General features: G+C 41.8%; 1 protein-coding gene across 10 annotated transcripts in view; it reads right to left on the bottom strand.

The window, feature by feature from the left end:
* The window catches only part of brsk2a (BR serine/threonine kinase 2a), a 172062-nt gene that overhangs the window by 57227 nt on the left and 89504 nt on the right, over nt 1–25331 (bottom strand). For all 10 annotated transcript variants that reach the window (XM_086208363.1, XM_086208369.1, XM_086208366.1 and 7 more), the window contains exon 2: nt 13783–13877. In XM_086208363.1, coding sequence (XP_086064489.1) covers nt 13783–13877 — 95 coding nt within the window. The remainder of the gene's footprint in view (nt 1–13782; nt 13878–25331) is intronic.

The raw sequence follows: 25331 nt of genomic DNA, 5'->3' as shown, positions 1-25331 counted from the left end.
TTCATCACTGCACTGATCATCTCAAAAACAAATTGGAAGAGGATTTAAATGAACAAATCCCAGCTACAGTTTGTCAGAAAATTATCCAAAGGATTCCTTCCTCATCCGTTTGTCAATGACAGGCTGCTGTCACACCAAGTAAACACAGTAGAGTGTGTGACATGGTATAGTGCATGGATTAATAAAAAATAAATAAAACAAGCTTGTTGGAATAAATGTTGGGGAGGCCTTCAGTTCGCCTGTCACTGACGGATACCACGGATTTTATTTTCTAGAACTTTTCCTCCTTCTCCTTCTGCCACTTTAAACAATGGTAAGCTTGATTATAGGGAGCAGAGTTTTTGTCTCACATCTGTGTGAGAAGTAATCACTCATGATGCCATCATACCACAATCATTCATCATCATAAAAATTCTTGGTCCAATCAAATCACTGTTTTGCTCTACGCACAGCAAATATGTGTGTGTTTTTTTTTCCCTGAATGTGCTTATGAGTATGCTAGAAATATAAAGAGAAATTTAAATCAGGCATTTACAACATTACATTTCAGGAGTGTGGTTTTTTTTGACTCACTGATTTTTTTTTCTTCTTATCAAAACTACAAACCAGTGGAATCCTTGCACCCATCAGTGTCTTTATTTAAGAAACTTGAAATTCTATACATCAAGAACGAAGCGACCTTCACACATCGCTGTATGTTTCTTGCCCCCCCCCCCCCAAAAAAAACAAAAACAAAAACCTATTGGCTCTGTTCCCTCGCCCTTTCTATTACTGTCACCTCCAGCCTCACTTGATCCCCCTGGAATTTCTGGGGCAACTTGAAAATATCCTGTGAAAAGGACAGACCTCCCAGCAGATTTAAAGTAGCATTTGAAATGTACATGGAGCAGAAAAAAGGGTTATTTAGAATGTCAATAGCTACAAGTTGTGTTAGATGCTGTTTGTGTGTGTCCAAATGTCACTGTATAGTTGTTCATATATCAATAGTAACACCCAAATAATACAAATAAAACAAACGTGTCGACAACACCGAACGCAAAAGTCACAAAACGTGAATGCTGAGCTGAGACTTCTTAGCTCACAAAAGTTTCAGATTTCAAAATCTGCGTATCAAAATTCATTTGGTGCGAATTCTAGAAGCAAATAAAGATTTTTTTTGGATCGGTTTGTTTGTCTGTTTTGACGAAGAACCTCATAGGTCAAGCTCCACAGTTTCCCAGCTCTCCTCAGGCATGACTAGAGGGACCTGCAAACACAACCACACACAACTCCTCTCATACAGTATGATGCGTTTTAATGTTCGAGAGTCAATTTAGAGAGCTCAGTCAAACTGTACATTCTTCATCTTATTTTCAAATGGATTCACAGATTCATCTCTACTCCACCATACTGCCACCTTCTCTTCATCAGCCTCAACATCAAACTTTCATTAAGATATATTCCAAACGTGGAAACTATACACCATATAATGGATTCTCTTCCATACCATTACTTTTATTTTTGACATTGTACTGGTGAAGATAATGAAAAAGCCATTATTTTCTATGGGTTTAGTTAATTTTGATTCCTTTTTTTTTTTTTTTTTTTTACTGCAAACAACAAATCAGATAGGAGGGATATCCAGTGAATGTATGGGTACAGTGGGAGAGCATATGGGAGGAGGATATAGGGGGAGTGATGATGAGAGTGGCGTGGGTCCAACTGTCAGTGAGCAGAAGCGGAGGGGACAGCACAGCTTGGCTACTGGCTCATAGACAAAACCAGTCAGCTTGTCATCCATTCATGCTTTTGCCATGTGGACACATTAACGCATGATGCACACACACTGAACGCCCAGGCCAGTGATCACATCAGGCGATGAGCCACCTTCATCCATCCATATGTCGGTCAGTGAGCCAGTAGGGCAGCAGGAGGTTGTTTTTTTTTCTTCCCCCAGCATCACAGGGTAGCCAAACTGGTGTGTATGCATGCGTGTACATGCTTACACATGCATGTAAATGTGTTTATAGGCAGTGGAGTGATATGCCACTCTTTATAACCAGAAGGGAAAGACATCAGTTTCAAGGGCAAACATACACAGTCTCTTCATTACGCCCTTCTTCAATAGACTGAACCGAGGCTGTTCCTGTGTGTAACACACTCTGCTGGGCTCTGCTCGGGAAATGTTATTAACATGTTTTCCTAGGAGAGCCAACTTATCCAAAGTTGTTCCAAAATTGACAGAGACAGGCTGAAGGATTTTACAGTATTTGGTGTGGAGGAAGAGTGTGCGCAAGGTAGTTGTTTTATCTCCTACTGAGAGCAAAATCAAATCACAGTTGTACGATTCGATTCCAGGCAGTCATTCAATCAAAGAAAAAAGTAATCTGTGTATTACTTTCATCTTTCTCTTTTCATGGTTTTCCCTTCTACCCTGTAGACCTCACAAATACACATGCACACAGTCAAATACACAGGGACACACAGGCAGCAGAGCAGGTTTTTCTGATAACCGCTGTATCAGTCATCCTTTGTGGCGAGGAGGTAAATTCCCCACGCGGGGGAGTTTGATCAATGCCAGAGCCATGTAAATCGATGTGGACATTGTCTCTGCTAGCTTGCTAGTCTTTATCATTTATCCATCTCCCGCCTGTTCAAATCTTACTCATTATCCCCCTCCACCCATTTGTGACACCCCTCCTGCTTCACTCACATTCATCATTTCTTCTGTCTTTCTTACGTTTTGTATCCCCACTCATGATGGTGACAGATTCATCAGGCTGACACTTCTACCAGTGGCAGGCCACATTATTTCCCACTAACAGACATGTCCCTGAATAACCTTGGCCGTAATAGAGTCTAAATGGCAGAGTCCTTCCAGACCCTGAGGTCAAAGGGTTTAATCATGAAGCTCTTAGAACCTACTGCAATGGCTGATAGGTGGGATTGAGTCTGGCGGGCCAGGGAGAGAGCAAAGGTTATGTGAGTGTGTGTTAGTTTGTGTGTGTGTGTGTGTGTGTGTATAATACACACAGGCAGTAATTGAGCATGTGTAAAAGCCATCAGTAGGATGACTGATTTATCTGTGGCAAGGCAGTGTTGTTGTTATCTCAAGTGTCGTTTTTGTCACCAGATTCATTCAGTCCCTCAGAGAGAGATATTTCCCTTGTTTGGAAAGGTGACCTTGGCTCATATAAAGAAAAGTAAATTAAGGAAGAAATTAAAGAGACAGAATACAGAATAGAATGCAATGATTAGATCTGACCATGATTTATATCGGTTATGAAAATTTGCATGTTTAATCTACAGTATTTGCAAGGGAGGGAGCTGGAAAAGTGCAGTGTAGGATAAAAACACATCATGTGAGGACAGTTCCCTTTTGTTGTTACACAGAGTAAATATCCCTGTTGTATCTACAGAACAAATTATTTATTGGACGGACACCATGATCTCGTCATGTAAATTGACATTCTTACAATTTACGTAAGTAGTAGTTGTCATGGAACGCGGTGGGGGAGGAGACCCAATAGCAGACGGGGATGAGGAGAGTTCACAAAAAGATGTTTTTTTACAGACGTTGGGGGTAAACCGGTGACTGGAGGCTTGAGGCTTGAGGCTTGTGGCGGTTGACTGGAGGTTTGAGGCGGTTGACTGGAGGCTTGAGGCTGACAGCTCGTGACTGGAGAGTTGCGACTGACGGCTCGTGACGTCGACATATACTTCGACAATGACCCCACCCCGGACAAGGGGAAACATGGAGGTTAAATACACAAGGGAAATGAGGCACGGGTGGTGTAATCACCCAGGTCAGACACATGAGGTAATCACAGGGAGGAGCACAGGAAGACAGGACACAACACAACACAGCAGGAAATATGAGACAGGGATCGTGACAGTGGTGTTGGTAATTAAAGTGGAAACAACCCAAGCAAACAAGAAAGAGCAATGAGTGAATAATGAATCCTCTTCGGAGCAGTGATTCATGCAAACCGTGGTTGCCTCACCAATTATCTCCACATATGAATACATGGCCTCTTCACTGACACGACTCTGGTCAATAGTAAACCGGGCAGAGTCAATCATGCTAGCAGCTCAGAGACTGATCAACTGAAACCAACCAAATTAGCTCAAAACTTACTTTTTAAATGAGTTAAGAAAGTTCTCAAATGGTGTCTGGGGTCTATTTTAGCTCGCTGATTAAGTCTTCCACTGCGGCAGAATATTTGAAATACACTGTAATCATTGTGATTTATTCTCATGAAAAATTTGCATGTTATCTAGCAAAAAGCTGTCCACAATTAAAGGAACAAGAGTGATCAGTGCACATAGCCCTGCAGTCAGAACCTCCAGCAAAATGTTGCATATTTATTTTATTCTCAAAGGAAAACGCAATATTAGAAGATAATAGTGTTGACACTGTGGTTCAGGTGCGGTTAGGTTTAGGCACAATCACTTAGTTAGGGAAGATTATTACTGGGTTAAAATACAAGTAAGAAGAAAAATGTTGCAAAACAACATTGGCAGAAAAATGGCTGCAAATGTCCCGATGTGACCCTAACAATTGTTGTTGTTTTGTTTTTTTTGTTTTTTTTGTTTTTTGCCAAAAACACAACTGTTAACGTCTTGCTAAAAACACCTGACACTACACGTCCTAATATTGACATGAATTAAAGTGCCCTTTTAATAGATAAAAGTTAGTAGCCTGTGAGTATAAATGCACATTCGAACAACACGTGCTACAACATATAGTTTGCATGAATTAAAATGCGTGTTTGTGGGCATGTCCCATGGTGTGTTGAGCGAGAGAGGAAAGGAGAGAGTCATTCATCAAGTAACCCTAAAAAGGTGTGGAAGAAGGAGCTGATGAAGATAAGTGCCTGGCTTTAACATATTGACCGCAAAGTCACAAATATACATCATCTGTCTCCACCTCATTTATCCAGCCAAGTTGGAGGCCATTTCCCTGCTCATTTGCAACATCTAAAAGTGGTTAATTTATGCCCGATTTGTAGCCTTTGCCTTTTGTTGTATTAGTGCATTTATCAGGGTTGGTGAAGGTTTATATCTTCAATCATTCTGTAGTAGAGACGCTGATCGGCAGCATGTTGAGATGCAGGAGGATGAAAGCTTGTGTCTATGAATGGAAGCAGCGTGACAGCAAAAACAATGCCAAAGAGATCTGAAATGAAAAATGCAGGACTACTTTTTTTTTTTTGCACACAAGGGAGAGTGATGTACCTATTCAATTACCCTTCCAGGATAAAAGATTATCACAATACTCAGTGGTGAGGGAAGAAAACACATGAAAAATACACTTCAGTGGGTCCACGAGTAATATCACGAAGCAAGAAATCCCAGAGCAAAACAAAGAAATAAACAGCCATAAAAGAGAGCTAAACTTTGAAGGGGAACTTCTCCCATCAAAGCGTCACCCCACTTAAGAGTAGAAGTATTGGATAAAATGTGTCCTTGCTCACAAAGGAAAAAAACAAAAGCAACCCCAAATAAAACGTTCTCTCAACTGACAACACAGCGGCAGTGGCTTTTGAAGAGGAGACACATGCTACCGGATTAGAAGCCTGTCTGTCTCCTGTTGAGCTCAATGGGGGATCTCGTGTTGTGTTCTGCTGTGCTCTATTTCATTATTGTGTTGGTAGTTCATCTCGATAATGCATACGAGAGGTAAAAATCAGTCACACGACACGGCTTGCGTTTGTTGGGTTTCGTCACCACGGTGAACAGGAGCACTAACACTTCTAACTCATCTCTCCGGGCTGTTTTAAATCCCAAACTACCAGCCAGGAACATGTCAAACTGGATGTTTGGTGTCTGCAGTCGATGGTATTTAGCACGATGCACAGGGTGACGCAGCTAAGGGGAATGACTGACATTACTTCACTATCCTCAAACATCTTGTGGCCTGTAGGTAAAATCTATTCCTCATTTCCCTTTCACCAGAGCCTCGTCCACACTCAATAAAGACCAGGGGAAAAGTGGATATTGATTTAGGAACAGTGATTGGAAACCAAATAAAGATGAGTTATGCTGAGTGACCTTCACATTGACTGGAGAGAGAGAGAGAAAGGAGTCTGGAAGGGTTAAGGATTTTTTTTTTTAGGTTTATGGCCAAACTGATGCAGGATTTTTGGGGAAGTTGTCGATATTACAATGCCAAAATATTGGCCGTTTATTAGATTTAATAATAAACTATGACCATCAGTGCAGTGAAGAGTAATAAAATGTCATAATTAGGGCTGGACAGAATCTTTGGGAATGATTCTGGTAACAAGGAGCACAAAATATTTAAGTCAATATTTTACCAATATTGTTTGTGCTAAATATCCCTCAAAGGAAGTCAACAAAATATATGTGATGGAGGACCTTTTACAGTTTAACATAAATTTAATGGATGTTGGATGCACTAGAGAGATTGTAATCATTTTGAATTGTGTATCGTTTTCTGAAGTAAGTTCTGTTGAAAAAAACTCAACAAATAAGTCTGTTTTAAAAGCAGCTACTCCTATACTTCGATCTATGACAGACTGCTATGGAGGAACAATGGAAGAAGGCACCTACCTCTTATTTTTTCTGAAACCATTGTACGTTTGGATGCTGATGTACAGTATTAGAGTTGGTGGCTTTGCAGTCCTTTTGTGCAGCCCGCCTGCTAACTTTACACTGTGTGTTAAACCCTGGCTTCTTGCTGATAGATTGACCTGAAGGGGCGCAACATATGAAAGCCATTCATTTCACTCTGCAGCATGTGCACACAAACACACACATACACACAACATGAAGTTAAAAAGCACACGTTGGAGGCAATTCTGCATCCAACCCACCTGCGGCTCAACTGAGATGGGAGAGAATGGCCGATCTATAATCATTAGGAGGCAACAGTAGCGATGGCAGACAAAGAAAGCTACAGTGCTGTCACCGATGTGTCGGGATAACAATATTAAGCCATGCGTGATACACCTGTGTCTCTTCCTCACTCACACACTTCAATATCTGCTGCTGCGTGTGCTCGTTATTATAGATGCTCAAAACATGGACGCCGTGGTATCATGCATCATCCTAAATCAAACTTACCCAGACAGATAAAGAGACTGTATGACAGGTTTGCTTTAATTCATGATGGAGAGACATAAATGAGAAATCGCATCTGTATTGATGTTGCAGATTTCCCTCCGCGCTACTGATACATTTTCGTGTGTATGTTCCATGTTATCTTAGCTAATGCAGGCATCTATCCTGGATCTCTCTTACATCCTTAGCTTCAGTTCTCTCTTTCTGTCTCTCACACACATTTCTCATATGAAATGATATGACTAACTTCAAGGATGTTGGGCTGCACACATATCGCTCTGCTAAAAAAAATGAAAAGCAGCGTAGCCGTGCAACGATATCTACTTCATAAGACATTTAGCCAATGTGTTCTAACTTCATATTCAGCATCCTCTCTAACCCTCCACTCACACACTCTTTCCCTCCTGTTATCTCCCTTCATCCTGCACTCCATCCCTCTCTTCTTTTTTCTCTTGCTGGGCTTGGGGACAGTAGAGTGACTTTGAAGTTGTGCTGCTTCAGGAGGAGAGAGAATCACTCTGGCTAATTAGTTGTCCTTATCCCAACAGCAGCCAGCTTGCTGGCTGAGAGGAAGAAACAGAGAAGGCATCAACAGCAACTTCCAACTGCTGCACACTAAAGATACTCCTCTGCTTCAGCTAGTTGTTAGTGCTAGCGGCTAGCAATGATTTAACCTGCCCTGAGACTAAACTGTAGCTCCACTTGGTATGATGATAGTGATATGATACAGTGAAGCCACTGCTGCTCCTTGTGAGACTGTAGTCGTCTCGTCGAGTTTCTCGCTGGAGCCACAGATGCTGACATCAGTACAACCATCATCATGTAAAGTATATTTGCAACATGGATTTCAGAGTACAGAGTGGCTACTCCAGCTTCCTCCCACAGTCCAAAGACATCAAGAGGGGATGAGGCTGATTGATACTCTAAATTGACTGTAGGTGTGAATGTGAGTGTGAATGGTTGTCTGTCTCTATGTGTTGGTCCTGTGATGGACTGGTGACCTGTCCAGGGTGAACCCCGCCTCTCACCCAAAGGCTGCTGGGATAGGCTCCAGCCCCCTCCCCCCCCACGCAACCCTTAACAGGATTAGCAGTAGAAAATGGATGGATGGACATTAACCAAATGGTAATTCACGATACATTTTGTCTTTCCTGTACTATATTTGTGTCACACTGCTATGTAGTCATGTTCATTCAGGTCACGCGCGGTATGTGCACATGTCATCAATGGCTAAATTGACTGAAACTAGCAGAACTACTGCTGTGATTGTGAGCAAAGATAAACTGAAAGATTCACTACTCATCAAAGATGGCAACAAACAGGACCAATCATGTAAAGAAGTGTGGAGCATTAGAATATCTCCAGCTGCAATGGTGAGACTGAGGGTGACGACAGTAATTAGTGATGGCTGAAGCAAATGACTGGATGAGGAAACAATTCAGCATTGAAATCTCTGATATTCCCAGTGGTTCCACTCTTGGTGAGCAAGTAAGTGTGATGGAACTGTCTTGTGATGAAACACTGAGGTCTGCGTTCACAAAACATTTCTTGTTGGACTTTTGGAACTCAGCAACTCAGCAAATATCCTGCACTCTCGGATAAGACGGCTGCGTGTTTTCCCCTTCCTTTCAAAACAACACATCCGAGCAAGAAAGCCTTCTCTGCACTTGCTGCGATCAAGACCAAATACAGGAGCGGGATGGATGCTGAGCCTGTCCTGAGACTGGAGCTGATGTCAATCAAACTTGACTTTGAATGACAATGTGCACGGAGGAAGGGACACCCTTCATATTGGGATTCTGTAAATTGAGATTACACACCAACAGGCTAGCCAGTGGTTAACTTGTAATAGTAATGTTATTCCACTTGTAATAAGAGTGGAATAACAGTTATTTGTTTTCACTGGCTGCATACGAGAGGGAGGTCCATGCAATGCTGTATTACTACAACTTTGCACAATGTGGGTGACAATGGTCGACAAAAAAATGAATTATTCGAATAAATGGAACAAACATGAGTTGTCTGGAGCTGAATAGTAAGCAGCTGCTTCGTTACTGTATTGTTAACTACGGTCATAATGGTGGCATTCAGAGATAATCCTTTTTTCTGATTTTCAAACTGAGGTGTCATACAAATATAGACAATATCATTGTCATACTGGGTGTTGCAACTTCATATTCTTTGACAGAACAAAATGTGTCGATAACTCAGAGTAACTCCTTACGAAGGTCAGATTTAAAACCTTGAAATCATTTTCTTCAGTATATTACTTCCCGATTTAACACCCCCCTCCAAAAAAAAAACAAAAAAAAAACAACAACACTCCAGACACCAAAGGTATTCCTTCTCAGTTTTTCCTCACAAATCAAGAACACACTGAAACAATTTCTGCAAGCCAAAGTCGTGTTCTTTGATTTTTTTGTTTTCACGTTGATTCAAGGTACCTGAATGATATTCATCAATGACATGTCCAGAAAAATGCAGCTAATATTTAGATCCTGTTAACAGCCTACAGGCATCTCCAGGATCCGATTTGATCCTGATTCAAGTCACATCCCCTTTAATATTACTCACTGGGTCAATCCCCGTCTCCTCCAGAGACAGTGTCCAAGTGTCCATGAGTGAGAACACTGAACCCCTAAAAGTTTCCTGACGCCAGGGCACCTTGCATGGCAGCCACGGACGACATTGTGATGGTGCTGTATAAATACGGAGCAGGTGTTTTGTGTTCTCACCATAAAAGTTTCTGATAAATCTTCCTTTGGTGGCAGCACCACATATTAACACGTTGCTCCACAACCACGTGTGTGATGTAAGTAGGATGAGAGATGTAAGAAGTTGTGGTCAGACCGCGTATTTCTGTGAGATCGGGTCGCTCATTAGTTATGCTGGGAAAAATAAACAATATCAACAGGAAGCTTGATGTGGTACACCTACAAAGGTGTCGATGGGTGTTATCTCACCACGGCAGGGATTCTTCCAGCATGCGCATTTCTCTCCTCAATCTTGCTCCCTCTAAACTTCATTCTCTTTCTCAGCCCTGTGGCCCCACAGCACCAAGACATGGCAGTGATGGAGTGAGAGGGCTGGATGAGTTTCAGGAACATGAACTATTCTCTTGTGATAGGCACCCACTCAGAATCACACAGTCGTAGTTTCTGGGCTTCCTGTTGTATCTGATCGCCTCAGTGCCAATGACTGCTGACAGACTGTCGTATGTATACATACTGTGTGTTCTCTTTCTGTCTGTTTCCCTCTCAACATGTGATGGGTGGGCTCTCCTCACAGATTCATTACCGCTCCTGGTTTCGGCACTGAAACTTGTTCTTTGAAGTCATCAGAGCTCATTCCTTAACAATGTTACATTAAGTTCATGTATGACTTAATTAGCCAGGACAATTCACTGTCTTCCTGGTCGGCTGTGTCGAAGACTGTGGGGCTGCTGACAAAAGAGTTCAACAGTAGTTACGGTGAGTTTGACATTGAGTGGAAGAAAGATGGAAACATTTAATTCAACTCGCCTACTCATCTCTACAGAACTCGGACTCCCAAGGCCAGTCAGAAGAAGACAAACGTGAAGGGGTGATGTGTGTCATGGCTCTGTGTACATGCATGAAATATATGTGTGTGTGTGTGTGTGTGTGTGTGTGTGTGTGTGTGTGTGTGTGTGTGTGTGGGCCTATAACACGTTCTTAGGAACTCTTGTATAAAAGTCTATGCATTTACTTGCCAGTTTGTTCAGTACACCAGTTGATTATAATATTCAGATTTTCAATCTTGGTGGTCATTTTTATTTCAGAGACTGCAACTGTCCTGGGTTATACAGAGAGACGTCTACAATATTTTGTCAGTCCCAACAAGGAGTCAGATTCTCCACTAATGGCACCATAGGGATCTGACACATTAGCATATTAAAAGGCTGACATTTAACAGTGTGACCCTTGCAGCAAAGTGCAACCCGACCACTCTGACAGGCTTCTTTATATATCGAGTAACAGCCCGAACACCTGTCCTACTATAGTTTGAACCTCAGCGTGTAAGAATGGTTTCTATCGAATGTGTAACACCGTAGCAAGCGTGTTCTGCCCCGAGGGCAATAAGATAAGATAAACTTCATTCATTCCATACTCTGAAATTCTGTTATTACAGCAGCATGGGGGGAAATACAGAAAATAGTGCAAAGAAACTTAAATAAGATAAATAGACATTAATATCTCTCTCTCACTCTCTCTCACTCTCTCTCGCTCTCTCTCTCTCTCTATACATATATATATACACACACACACACACACACACACACACACACACACACACACACACTGACTATAAAAGTACTTCCACAACTGCTAGTTTTGTATTTGGCACAGTCTTTGCATTGAAACCAAACTATTGGTTGAACATGAACACATTCAAAACAAACCAACAAACATCAAACATGCGGGAGCCAGATCTTCCACATCAGTTCTGTGTCTTTCTTCACCATGAAATAAATGATGGTTTGGCTGATGTTTGTGCCAGATGTAATAAATATTCCTCAAAGAGTTCCTGAGACATTGGAGGAATGATAGCCCACAACAACTTGGGTGTTTGTACCAAATTTGAAGAAATTCCCTCTAGTTTTTTTTTTGTGAAATCATGTAATTAAAGTGGGAGGGACAGATGTCTGTACCTACGGCCCAGGCCTGCACAGCTCTGAGGCAGTAAATGTGTTAGATTTCCAAAGAAAATAACAAACTTCTGAATTCGATCAGTGTTGAATCACGCACACATGCACTTAAACACACATTAAAGAGACTGACAAAGATGAAGTTCAGTAATTGGATCTAAAATGCAGCTTCAGCAAAAGCCTGGATGCTGTCGGGGAGCTGTCAGTGTTTGGCCTGTGTTACTGTCTTTTTCCTCTACAGGACAGAGACACGTGAGTTGGGACATCCTGCTACCTTCTTCTCTGCTGTCACATATTGTGGCTCCAGCAACTACTTCTGCTTCTACTAATAATGTGTCTGTCAGTGCTGCGGCAACACAAACCATCCGTCTTTCCCTCATGAAAATACTGGTCTGCACGATAAACTCCATACGAGAGAGGAAAAAAGCAACTGGCGCACGGAAGCAGTGAGGATGAAAGAACTGGGGAGATACTGACACAGCAAGAAGCTGATTAATACTGACTGTTTATCAAACGGAAATATCCAAGCATGGATGGCTTTTCATCTTAAGTTTAATGATTTTGCAAACAGAAAATTTTCCGTCTGCAGATAACGTGAAATTTGAACCAACAAAAACCCCGCTTTCCCTTTCATAAGTAAACAGTTTTACACTGGGCACGTTTGTCTGCGTGAGTCCCGTGAAAGGCAATTTTCAGGTTGAGGTGTCTTGTTGTCATCTATCTTCCTGCTCTCTTCACATTCTTTACCACTGATCGTTCTGAGCAGGCGATGGAAAAGGGCTGCCTGGCTGGAGCCCTGGAATGTAATATTCATAATAAAAAAAAAAAAATCCCTACTGTCGAGGAGGTAACTCAGTGACACCAATATTTAGGGTGTAGGCAGCTAATATGAAAATATCCAGCAGCAGTTTGTGTGTGTGTTTATGGCTGTAAAAATGTATTTTCTTTGAACGGTTGCCAATATAAGAAGGCCAAAAAATTATGAAATAATGGATTTTTGGTGAAGTCTCATAGGCCAGTTGTGCCATTATTGCACAATTTTTTTTTTTCTGCCAATTTTGGATTTTGGGAGTAACTTGAAATAGCTTTCATCTGTCGGATCACAAGAAACTTAGCTTTCCAGCTTTAAGTCACAAGTACCCACTTAAACATAGCAGTTTGCTCATAGCATGGTAGCGAGGTACCCATCTTTCTAGCGGCCGGTGGGAATCATCTTAACAAGAGGTGAAATCAGCTGCTAAACACAGTAAAATTTGTTGAAAGTCTAAACCGAAAGGTCAAAAGTTGTTTATTGCCCAACCCTGATGAGAAGAAATTTATTTTACTTCTGTAAAGTACATTTTTACTTTTGCTCCCCCCCAAAAAAATTTGAGTTTCAGGAACGTTATATCCTGCTGTCTGGTTTTTATGTGTGAGTGAAAGCACGACTTTGGTAGTTTGAATGCATCAGTGTGAAGACAGAGGGGTTGCTGGTGATTGCCAACCATGTTTTATTCGAATGGTTGAGAATTTTGACAAATGGAAGAAGTCATGAGCTGATGGGCGACACGTTTTTCATGCAGAACTGAGGTAAAGTAAATAAGTAATTGACTGCCTTAATATTAAGGTTTATAATATCCTTGTTTTGTCATAAAGACCGATTTAAATCTTTCCAAAGTGAACACTTGATTAATATAATGATGCAAAATTATACATGTAATTCAGAAGCACTTCTGTCCCGCAGGTAACATTATGGTATTACGATGCACGCACATCGTTAGAGTTGGTAGATTGATTATATCTTTTTCTTTTTTTAGTTGTTAGAAGTGACTAAAACATTAGTTGCTGTTGGTAGGCGCTTCTTATTCTTCCAAACAACAATCGCCTAACTGCTGCGTCGGCAGAGGGATTTACAACAGTGTCAAAACACATCCATTCACAAAATAAATTCACGTTCATTCACAAAAGCGTGAGGGAGAAAATTCAGAGCCTCTGTGAGATTATGCGACGACGAACGACTTCGGCAAACTCAACTGCAACGTTATGCGACACAGGGACAAAGAGGAACTCACCTTCATTAATACTGACTCGCTGAGTTTCTCACGGTTAACAATCTTTATGGCGACTTTCTGGCACGTTACACAGTGAACCCCGAGCTTGACCAATCCTGCAATACAAACAAGAAACACACACTTTACTAAGTAAAATAGTCCGACACATTTTTCCAGGATACTGTGATATATTGAAAGCAACTGATGCATATTGCTGGTGGTTCCTTGTGAATGTATCATGTTAGACCAGTGGTTCCTTAAAAAAGTCCTGTACCTCCTGTGAAACATTCAATCCCTCTACCTCCACAGATGGCTGTTTTAATATATATATAATGCATAACATTTTTTTATTTTATTTATCACTCAGCGTCATAAACATCTCATATTTCACCAAAAAAAAACAACTAACATGATGAACATCAGTTCAAGTACAATATTAGTGACCTCTCATGGTGCTGACATAAGCTGCACTTGTGGCACCAATCGCTAGGCTAGCACCGCTAATGCAGGTTACTGGAAGCCCCGGAGCAGATGGTGCTGACAGTTAGGACTCAGACTTCAACCGATGCACTTTGTCCTCAGGCAGTTTCTCCTGCTCACTTTAATCATTTATCCACATTTGAGCAAGTTAGGCAACCTATTGGGGGCTGAAGGGCCTTATTTTCTCCCACTCACGAGGAACTGGACGTACTGGGGTTTTCATCAAGACCCACTTGCAGCCGTACTCTGGCTCTCATACTTGGTGCCTCATTTAGGCATGTGGAGTGACATCCAATCAGAAGAAGAGTACTGTAGGAGCAGGTCTTCAAAAAAAAAAAAAAAAAAAAAAGGAGATTGGCAAAAAGATAAAACCCAAAATGAAACATGATTTGAAAGGATGCTACAGATTTTTTTGGATTGCCTTCTTATGTAACTGTAACCTGTGGAGATAAATCTATCCCTGTCTGGAAACCTTGAATCTAGCAAATTCAAGTTGTGTTTGTCAAAATAAAATCATAAATAGGGAGGTGCAAAGAGGATATTTTTGGCCTACCACTAATGTGCATTGCCCAGCCTGATGTAAAATGGCTTTTGACTTCATGTACTGAAAACTGATAATGACTTTAGAAGTGTAGACAGTTCCTTGAATAAACTGCCCTCTGGGGCTTATTTGAGTCATAAAGGCAGCAAGCAAGTGGGCCATTTGGGGTATTGATTCCTATAATGTACTCAATTGCTGAAATGCACTCATGTTGGCTTAGCTAAGACGGACATTTACGCGAGTGGTAAAAACACAGAGGCGCAGGTCAGCACAAAGAATAATGTGAATGGTTTGATTTCTGGCCATCGTCATTTCTTTAAGCCGGCTCCCTTTGTTTTCTGTATGAACCAGAGTAACAGAAAAGTCAGCGGGCTTTGAGCAGGTCTTGAAATGCATGAAAACATAAATAAACATACTAGGACCAAAGAAACATCATGGAAATGGGAGTGGAATGAATCACGGGGAGATAACAAAACAACAATGAGAGAATAGAGTGAGTAGAAGAGAGTGAGTGATGAGGGGGAAAAGTATAGAAGATTGAGAGTCTGGGATAGCACATTATTCTAGTGACAAACCACAGCTAATTAAGCAATAATGGAAAGCATTGTGTGGGAGTAAGGCTCTGGCTTCCTATTTGAGGGGCCGCGGGGGCCGAGAGTGGAATCTGAGGAGAGGAGGCTGAGAGGGAGAGGGAGAGAGAGAGAGAGAGAGACAGAGACACAGAGAGAGAGTGACAGAGGATATAAGATGTAGAAAGATTTGGAAAAAAGGGATACAGCATTTGAGCAGGAGTGGGACAAACAGCCAAAACCATTAGCCCTGTGATGGTAATCATATGTTAATGGCTGCTACAGAAGCTCATAAGTCATGATAAACCCATTAAAGAGAAAAGATCTGCCCGCAAACACATGAAAAGTTAACTGGATTATTTGCCTCACGATCCATCTTCCTCCAGTGCAAGTGTATTATGAGCAGATGGAGCATTTGCAAGAGGGAAATGTGCACAGCGGCACATTACATTAGGACTTTACAACCACTTTGTGTATAAATTGAAATGAACTCTTACAAGGAGGCTGAGTACATAATGCATGAGGACGGGCATAAGCCTTGTTAGCATGCATAAAAATCATACTTAAAAAAACAACAATAGATGTAACGGTCATGACTAAACACGTTCATCTTATCAAATGATAATAAACGGGGCAGCGAGACAAGTTGTTACAGAAAGCTGCACTAAGACTCTCCTGTATAAAGTGCAATATCTTCAAGGAGCCATGCTTTATCACCATTTTTCAGGCACCAGTAGCGCCTTTAAAATAAACTTACGAACTAGTTGATCCTATCCTCATGTTTCACAGCCTCCTCAATCAGCAAGAGCACGAATGTTGACTTAACATTTCCAGTTAGGATCTCATGTTTAATTAACCTCTCCATGAACTAAAATCAACAACCCCTCTACCACTCTTTTGTCTTGATACTCCCCCTCACCTGTCTATGACAACACCCTGGAGGAAACACTCGCAGCTGTGCAGGAACACACTGAACTGATCCTGGAAGAAGGGTGTTTAGGAGATGCCCAGAAACACACCGGAGTTTCGACTGAGCAAGCAGTCTGTCTTTGAACACAGCTTCAAACGTAGGGCTTTTGACTATAGGAGCACAAAGCATCAGAGCCTCACGGGGTGAATACAGAGAAGATTACCACTGTGAGTGTAACTCTCAGGGTGTGAGAGTATATGGATTACATTTTATTTTTTCCTGTAGTTGCATTGGATTACATTCGCTATTCAAAAAGAAATGGCAGAAACAGTTTTTTCAAACATTTATAAGAGCAAAAATGCAAGTTTGCGCACACACACACACACGCAGACTGGTGTCACACAATCTACACCCTTCATGTTAACTACACATACAGTATAAACAAAGTATTGTGCAGCTGATCAGAGTTGGCACCGAATCAGCAAATACATCAGTCTGTCCTCTCCTTCACCCTCCTCCCTAATCAATACTATCAAAAGCTCTCGCTTTTGTAACAGTGTCACAATAATGACACCGGCCAGGGACTGGTGGGCTAGAGAGGCCACCATCGACTGACCCCCAGCATCATCCCGGCAATGTCCTCTTTCTCTTCCATACGCCTCTGTGATTAATGATCTATGCAGAGGGAACCACTGGAGGAAGACACAGAATGAGAACTTCCATGGCTCACTGAGCATCAGAACCATGCAGCATTTTGCTGCACTGTTCAGGAAGCTGCTGCAAGACATCATTTCATTCATCCCCCACTGGGAAACTTTGTTATTCATCCCCAAATTGAATAAACTGAATACACGCTGAGCTGATTGCATCCGCAGAGTTGGCCATTTAAGAGCAGCAGCCCGGAGAACTTAGAATTAGAGAGAAGAGTCAAAAGGAGAAAGACAAAAAGCAACAGAAATATAAAAGAGAGTCATTTTGCTACATGACTGGGTGACAACACACGATCAGTGGAAGGAATAAACGGACAAAATGTCAGCATGGATGCGTAAAATTTTATAGGTTGAAACACTACAGAACGTTCTGACATACCAACCCTGAACTGGTTATGAGCTTTTTGCTTCAGTCTCTCAAGAAGGATTGATTTTTATTGATCACACCACCGAAATGACACTTGGCTCACTAATATCTCTATCATCAGGGGATTTTGCACACGACAGCATGAAAAATACGTTTTTCAGCCATTTTTTTTAAAGATTGAAATGTTCAAAAATAAACCTGTTTTATTGACATGAGACATCTGGTCATACTGTATGTGAGCTGCATATGACAAAATGAGTAGCATTTAGTGTTAAAAGTTATACTTTCTATTACATATTTTTCAAAGAGCATATTAATTAACTAGAGCAGGGGTTGGCAACACTCAAGGAGCCACTTGGACCTGATTAGCATAGAAAAGAAAACATCAGGAGCCACAAAACTCTTTTGTCATCTGAACTGAAAATAACACCGCGTATATCATTTTTTTTAATGTTACGAAATCAATGAACTAATACGGAGAAAACAAAATGTTATTTCATGCAACAAAAACATTTCTTCACAAACTTTTCAACTGAAAAGTGCAATAAAATGCATGCCAGCCGGTGTCGCACGTCTGCGATTGAAAGGAGAATTTTGTGTGACAAGAAATTGAACGTGTTCTATTTTGATGACACAAGATCACCATTATCTTCAAATGTAGAATTATATTAACAAACTGATGAATTAAAATGAAATAAATTTAAATCAAATACTCATTATTTACTTTTCGAAGCCGCTGCAACAGAGGGATGAATGAGCCACCTTCGGCTCCGGAGCCGCGGTTAGCTGGCCCACGAACTAGAGGGTGCTTGGAGAGTGCATACCTCCACGAAGGCAGCTTGCTGATGGACAGGCACTCGGAGAGCAAAGACCTCATCTTAACCCAATGATACATAAAAGGGATCTGCTCCCAAATTTAATAGGCTCTTGGTTCATTCTATACCCTTCCAACAAGTTTTGTGAAAATCTGCAAAATAGTTTTTTGTTTTTTTTTGTAATCCTGCTGAAAGACAAACACACAAAAAGAACTTTAATTTCTGTAAAATAATCCTTTGAAGGAAATTGAAAAGAGCGACAACATGCTGAAACATACGCAACACGAGCCGAATGCCATGTATTTGACACTCTGGGTACAACCAGTGCTACTGCTTCGTGACCAAGAAGCACGACCAGAACTGAGGGCAAATACTTTGATATACACAAGCATCATGAAGGCAGGTTTAATGGATTCTTTTACTAAGAAAACCAACATGAAATTAAATGCTGTTCATATACTCTCTCATTTCATTCATTCTCGAGGGTTAACAGGCTGTTACTAGAGCTAGCACTTAGGCTAGCTAACGCAACTCGCCCATCGGCTCCATTGCCTTTTAAGTGTTTTTTCACCTTCGAACGATAAAGTAGTTGCGTTGAAGGTGAAAACTTGTGATGGCCTACATTTTTCCAGGAAGAAAACCGATCGGCAAATTGTTAATCACACCGGAAAAATAAATAATCACATTTAACGAATAAAGGTTCCTCATTTCCACTGGTCTCCTAGAGCCTGTGTTGAGCTCTAACTGGTGTAGAGCGCAACCGTGCTTTGGCCGAGCATCTATCTGATGAGGCTGAGAGGGGGCGATAGGGAACAGGAGGGGGGAATACCCTGCCTTGTTTTACCCTGGGAGTGAATCTTTCCAATCTCAACCTCCTAAAAATCCACAAAAACACAGAGACGTGTTTTCAGCGTTATCCGTTGGACAGTACCGTTATTCATGTGGTTAAAGTTCATTTCTATCAGAAAGCGACCACTTGGAGAGGAGCAGGAAGGATGAAAAAAAGACGTCTACATTTGCGCACCTCTCTCACTTTCAAACCTGATCTTTCAGAAGCCCTAAGCCAACGCTGGCAGATGGTAGTGGCTTATGCTGGCTTAGCTTTCTCTCCCTGAGGCGCTGGCTCTGAGAAGCGTCTTGCCCCTAGGCACAGATCTGTGAGCTGCTTTCCACTTCTCCTCTCTAACCCTGAATACTCCACGTGGGGGCTCCAGCTCTGCCCTGGGATCAGTGTTTGAAAGGGAATGCAATGTGATTGGACTTATTTCTTCAGCTTCTTCTGGCCATACGGGATGCCTTGCAGTAGGGCGTGGGAATCCCCTCCACCAGGGCAAAGGGCAGGAGCTGAAGACCTATCATCAAGCTCCATGGCTCTGCGTCTTTTAGTCACAAACATACAACGGCACACACAGACAGATTAAAGAGAATTTCTGCTATGTTCTCTGTTTTTCAATTCTACAGTACACGTGTTTGTACACTAAACAACAAAATAATAAAAGGAAGCAGGCCAAACCCCGGCAAAAATCTGCAGTCATCAACTGCTGTGCAAGATGGAAACAGCATAAATAAAAATGCTTGGTCAATGAAAGCACTCTGTCTCTCTCCCACCACTTCTTTCCTCCTGCTTCATTCACTAAATCTCACTCTATCTCTGTTTCTATACCGCTCCTTCCACTGACTATCGAGCCAGCAAGCCGTGACGTTAGTCTTCCCCTGCCAGGGGGAACCCTTAAAACCCTACCAGGTAAAGCAAAGGCAGCAGCAACATCATCAGCAGCAACAGAGACCTGAACCAACTCAACAGCTTCAAAAGCAGGGAGAGTGATTTACCCTTTGTGAGTGCATACGTCAGAGAGCCTGCAGCACAGCAAACTGTTTGCTTGGCATTCTTGAAATAAAACATTTGCTCAACTGCTGTTAATCATCCCCCTGCAAAAATCCGAGATGCTATGGTCGTACTCTACTGACAGCACTGATTCCTTATTCCTGAATATAGGACAGAGGTTAGATTTCTTACTCAACAGTCACACTCAGGGCATTTTGCCATTGAAAAACTGTTGCTGTCTGACAAAAATTTACAGTAGCATTAAGTGGATAGCAGTTTTTTGTCTACACTATTTTCCCCTATATGGACTGGACTACATGTCGACAATCAACTCCGTTTCAGATATTATGTATTATTCTCCCCTGAAAACTTGTCCTCCATCCACTCATCCATTTTCTTGTGCTTATCCTGTTAAGGGTCACGGGGGTGGGCGGGGGCTGCAGCCTATCCCAGCGGCTTTCAGGCAAGAGGCAGGGTTCACCCTGGACAGGTCACCAGTCAATCACAGGGCCAACACATAGAGACAGACACCCATTCACTCTCACAGTCACTCCTACTGTCAATTTAGAGTATCAATCAGCCTCGTCCTCTCTTGATGTCTTTGGACTGTGGGAGGAAGCTGGAATACCAGAGAGAACCCACACAGGAACAGGGAGAACATGCAGACTCACACAGAAAGATCCCGGGGCTCAAACCCGCAACCTTCTTGCTGTGAGGCGACAGTGCTAACCACTGCACCACCGTGCCGCCTCCCGAAAACTTGTGTGAACTACAAATATCGTGGTTGTAAGCCTGTGTGTCCCTGTCATGGTGACCTTAACCTTTGACCATTAATCTTTTCAGTTAATCCTTGAGGCCCAGTGGAGGTTTGTGGCAAATTTGGAAAAATTCCCTGGAGGTGCTTCAGAAATATTGCTTTATTATGTAAGAACGAACCACCCAAAAACTAGGTCTATGCATTGTCAGATAAAAATAATTGGAATTTAATTTCCAATGTACTAGAATAGGTGTGGTGTTCTTTTAACCTCTCACTATGATTTGGCATTTTGATAAATCCAGCTATCCTACCGCTGATTACACGTGCCACATCTGCAGTTAAGGCTCTGGTAGCTTTCACTGGCACAGTCCTGGTGCTTTTTTCTGGGTATTCCCTCTGCAGTAATATAAATGTCATTTCGAGTGGGAAAAATCGGGTCATCATCAGACTGGCTTTTGCATGATCAAATATACTGCAACAGGGTGTTTCCTCAGGTTGGAAGTGCTGCCTTGGCCAACTTTGCATTACAAATATTGCAGGGAGCCTCCGTGTTCCACAGGTTTTGAAAAATACAGCAATATTTTCTGTAACTCAGTCTACTTGATGTGCTCTCACACATTTTTACTTGGTACCAGTTCATGTAACAAAGAGGAATCCTGATGAAGTTTGGTCAGTAACCTACACACAAAGCTGTATTGCACTCATATACTAAGGCTTCTGTGTCGATGCAAGTGAATATGATTTACATTTGTTTTCCTTTGCTGTTTGCATTATGAGAAGATGGGGCACCTGAGTGTGAAAAGCCAATTCTATAGACATGATATTTACATAATATAACACAGCAAACACAAACAGAGTGAACTTAGGTGGCGAAGCCCCGAGTGGCTTCTAGGCATTAATCTATTTTTCACATTCAAAAACAAGGAGGAGAACGACAGAGAGTGTCGCCTGAAGGGTGTGATTGAATGATCCACTTATTTTTTCAAGCTCTGTGACTGGCAGATCTAAGAAGTCCCCGTACTTTTCCTCATCATCCTCATCACCATGTAAATGCACCTGCATGACAGAAGATGCAAACTTCATACACTATTTTCTGCTAGCAAGGCAAACAAGTCTCATTGCCAGAGGTAAACTAACACTTTAATGCATGATTGCACAGCAGAAAATAGCTTTGAATGTTCAGCGTTTGACTGGGAAAAGAGTTGTTTGTGCTGGAAACATATGGCAAACAAGCCAACATAACTGTCGTGTTGGCAACACTCTGGTTTATCCGTACTGAAGTCATCACATTGGGGTATCAAAGAAATTCTACTACTACGGATTTTGCAGACTAAAGACTGAAGCCCTGTTTCGAGCTAACATCAGAACATATCTCCGCCTGCATCTGGAATGACCACAGAGTGGAATAATCGAATGAAATAAGCAAATAAACGTGTATCATTTCAATTTGTTAAGACCAGTGAAGCCAGGGATGCACCTCTACAGCCATACCACTGAATCAGATGTATTAAGCAGAGTGGTGCATGCCAACGCGGGTCATGTGATTACGATAACATATTGGTTTTCTGTGTATGTAATAATATGCAAAAGTTAAGTGTGTTCGAATGAAAACATCAGAGCTGATTTTCAGCAGTCAGCAGAGTTCTGGATGTGGACTGGTCTTTATTTCACTGTAGTTGTTTCACTTTCACATGAGAAAATTAAGTCTGATGTATTTCAAGCCTTGCATGTTCGTTAACAGAACAGTTCGGTGTTATCCAATGACAGAGAAGCCTCTGCATCTCAACTTTGCAGCTGCCTTTTTTTGTGTGCAGTTTTGTTTTTGTTGGAGTAAAATATCAATACGATTTGAATAATTAACTCTGCTGTACACACACACACACATGCATGTATCATTTGTACTATTATGTTAATTCAAAGGTGTTCCTCAAGCCTCTCAAGAAAACAATACTGTACTTTTGATGTAAATTCTTCAAACGATACCTGTAAGTACAAAACTGTTTCTAACTCCGTTTTTGAGAGTGTGCATGAACTGGCCTTTTACTCGGTCAGCTATGTCTCTACTTTGTAAATATTTTAATTTAGTAACAATTCACAGAAAATTCTTCCGACTGAAGATAGTTCAGAGCTGAATAGCCTTGAGCAACAGATGAAATGAAATACCCAACCACATCTAAGCCAGTCAAACTATATCTTCCTAAACTCTGTCCCTGATGACGCCAGAGGAAATGTCAGGGGATCAAATTTGTTAGAGTACATAGTAACCATGAATATTTAGGTAAATAAATATTAAATACTTAGTTGACAACATAGTCAACCTCACGGTCCTGTTAGAAGTCCAAAAACACTTTCCCAGATTTCAGACCAGTATTATCACACCGTCCACCACATGGTGCGAGAGTGGCTTAAAAACTCAGGGAGAACTTCTTGAGGCAAGACTTTGCCTTTTTTGAGAAGACGGTCTCCCCATTAACTTGATTAGAGGCAGAACTATCGCTTTTCTTTTGAATCTCCCTGCTGAGATGTCGCTGCAGATTCAAAATATTCCTCTCTGAATTCTGGCCTGGAGTGACTGGAGGCTCGGCCACAGAGGCGAGCGACCGTGACACTGTCAGAGGAATGTTCTGCACAAATCCCAAACGGGAACATCAGAACAAACATGAACGAAGACATGGCGAGCAGATACGGAAGAGATGAGAGGAGGAATGGAAAGAAGTACAAATGACAGGAGGAGAGGAAAAACTGATTAGGATAGATAAATAGAGATACAGAGAGACTACGTCAAAACATGGAGGGAAAGTGAGGCTTAGGAGGGCGGGACAGGGAGACTCAGATCTATTTTTAATGCCTCTGACTGGGGATCAGCAAAAGGAATGTATAATTACAGCATCATGAATAATGCAAACAGGCTTCTTTTAATTAGCCACACCAGGCCCGCTGCAGCACCCGCAGCAGACGGGACAAACACGTGCATGTGCACATGTACACATACAGTACACATTCATCTTAAGAATATAGATGTATATAGAACAATGTTACCGGTGTGTGGATGAGTCACTTCTTACAGTATGAGTGCATGCTAAAGACTTATAGCCCCCCCCAGGGAGACAGGAGTCAAATGAAGAGGAGAAACGATGAGAACAATGAGCGTAGGATTGACGCTTTGGTGATGCCTCTCAGAGAGACGTCATAGTTAGAGGAGCCCCCAGACACTCGGAGAGCTGCACGCTGTCTGCCTGTCATGTGTTAGATAACCGCCAATATAAAACGATGCATTATTAAACATCTGACTGGATAAAATTACTGAACCTCGCTGCGACCATAAAAAAGATATGCTGGCAGAGGCTCTGTTTTTCCACACACGTGAACACAAACATGCATTCAAAAATGTTGGAGCCCCCTAACTTGGGGCTAACTTTGTAGAGGAGAGGGGAGAGGAAATCTGACTCTACAAAGCCATGAATCAAACAATCCTCATCTATAATTCAGCTGAGCTATTTCATTAATGAACTGTGTTTGGGTTGTCTATGCAACATCTTCATTATCAAACATGGATCAATCTTAGAAGAGACTTCTCTGAGACGAGTTCTCATCAGTCTGACATAATAACTACAAACAGTGATTGAAATGAATGAAGCACAACAAGGAAAACCTCTGTAAAAAACCTCTGTACATCAATAGAAGGCAGGAAGCTGGATCCAAGTTTGAACAGCACATCAAGACACAGGCAGGATGTTGTTTGGTTGTTATCTGGCAACTCTTCTTCTCCCATCTTCAGAGCCTTCATTTGTAAGCTAATTTGTGTCTGGCGAAGACAGGTTTGAGTATGGGAGAGGATATTGGATGTAATTCGATGTCTCACTCCATCTTCGTCTGTTGATTAGAGTTTAATTGGCAATGAGGGAGCTGAGTTCCCACTCTGGGGCAGGCAAGGGAGATGACGGCTTGAGCACATGGACTGAAAATGAATGCTTCTATGATGTTTTTGAAAGGAAAAACAAGAAGCACTCACAGAGAGGTACAAACGTCACATCATGCAGATGAAGAAATAAAAAATGGAAAAACTGTGGCATCCTCTCATTTTCTGTTGTCCTTCTAAAAAAGAAAAGAAAACAGGCTTTTAACGACTGTCTGATGCTCATAAAGTAACAGCAGGAGGGATGGTCTACAGTGAGCACAACCCCATTATTACAGTCAACAAACCCAATCTTCTATAGGGGAGCCTGTGTGTGTTTTCAAGTCGGGAGGCCACCTCCTAGTGTGTGACATTCGGACACGCTTACTTCCCAGATCAAAAGTTAAAAGGTTGCAAAAGTTTTTTCCTCTAATAGTTGTGTTCCCTCCCCCACTCTGACTTTGTGCAGTGCAGAGGAAGGTTTTAGTGTCAAGGCATCCCAAAGACACCATCAGGATCACCTCGAGGCTGCCAAGAGGCATTTGAGAATAAGCCAGATCCACACAAGAAGAGCAAACTATCGCATTGCTATGATAAAGCTGTTTACTTTCAATATGTCAGAAGTAGGTAGGTAGAGAGGAGGCGGGGTCAGGACCGATGTCATAGCCACATACCTTACTTCCTAGACTATGACATAGCCC

This window comes from Aulostomus chinensis, chromosome 7 (genome assembly GCF_037954235.1).
Source record: "Aulostomus chinensis isolate RoL2024-O1b breed Wild chromosome 7, RoL_Achi_v1.0, whole genome shotgun sequence".
Lineage (NCBI taxonomy): Eukaryota > Metazoa > Chordata > Actinopteri > Syngnathiformes > Aulostomidae > Aulostomus > Aulostomus chinensis.
Note: the sequence above shows the minus strand (reverse complement) of the source record. Positions and strands in the feature narration are given on the sequence as shown.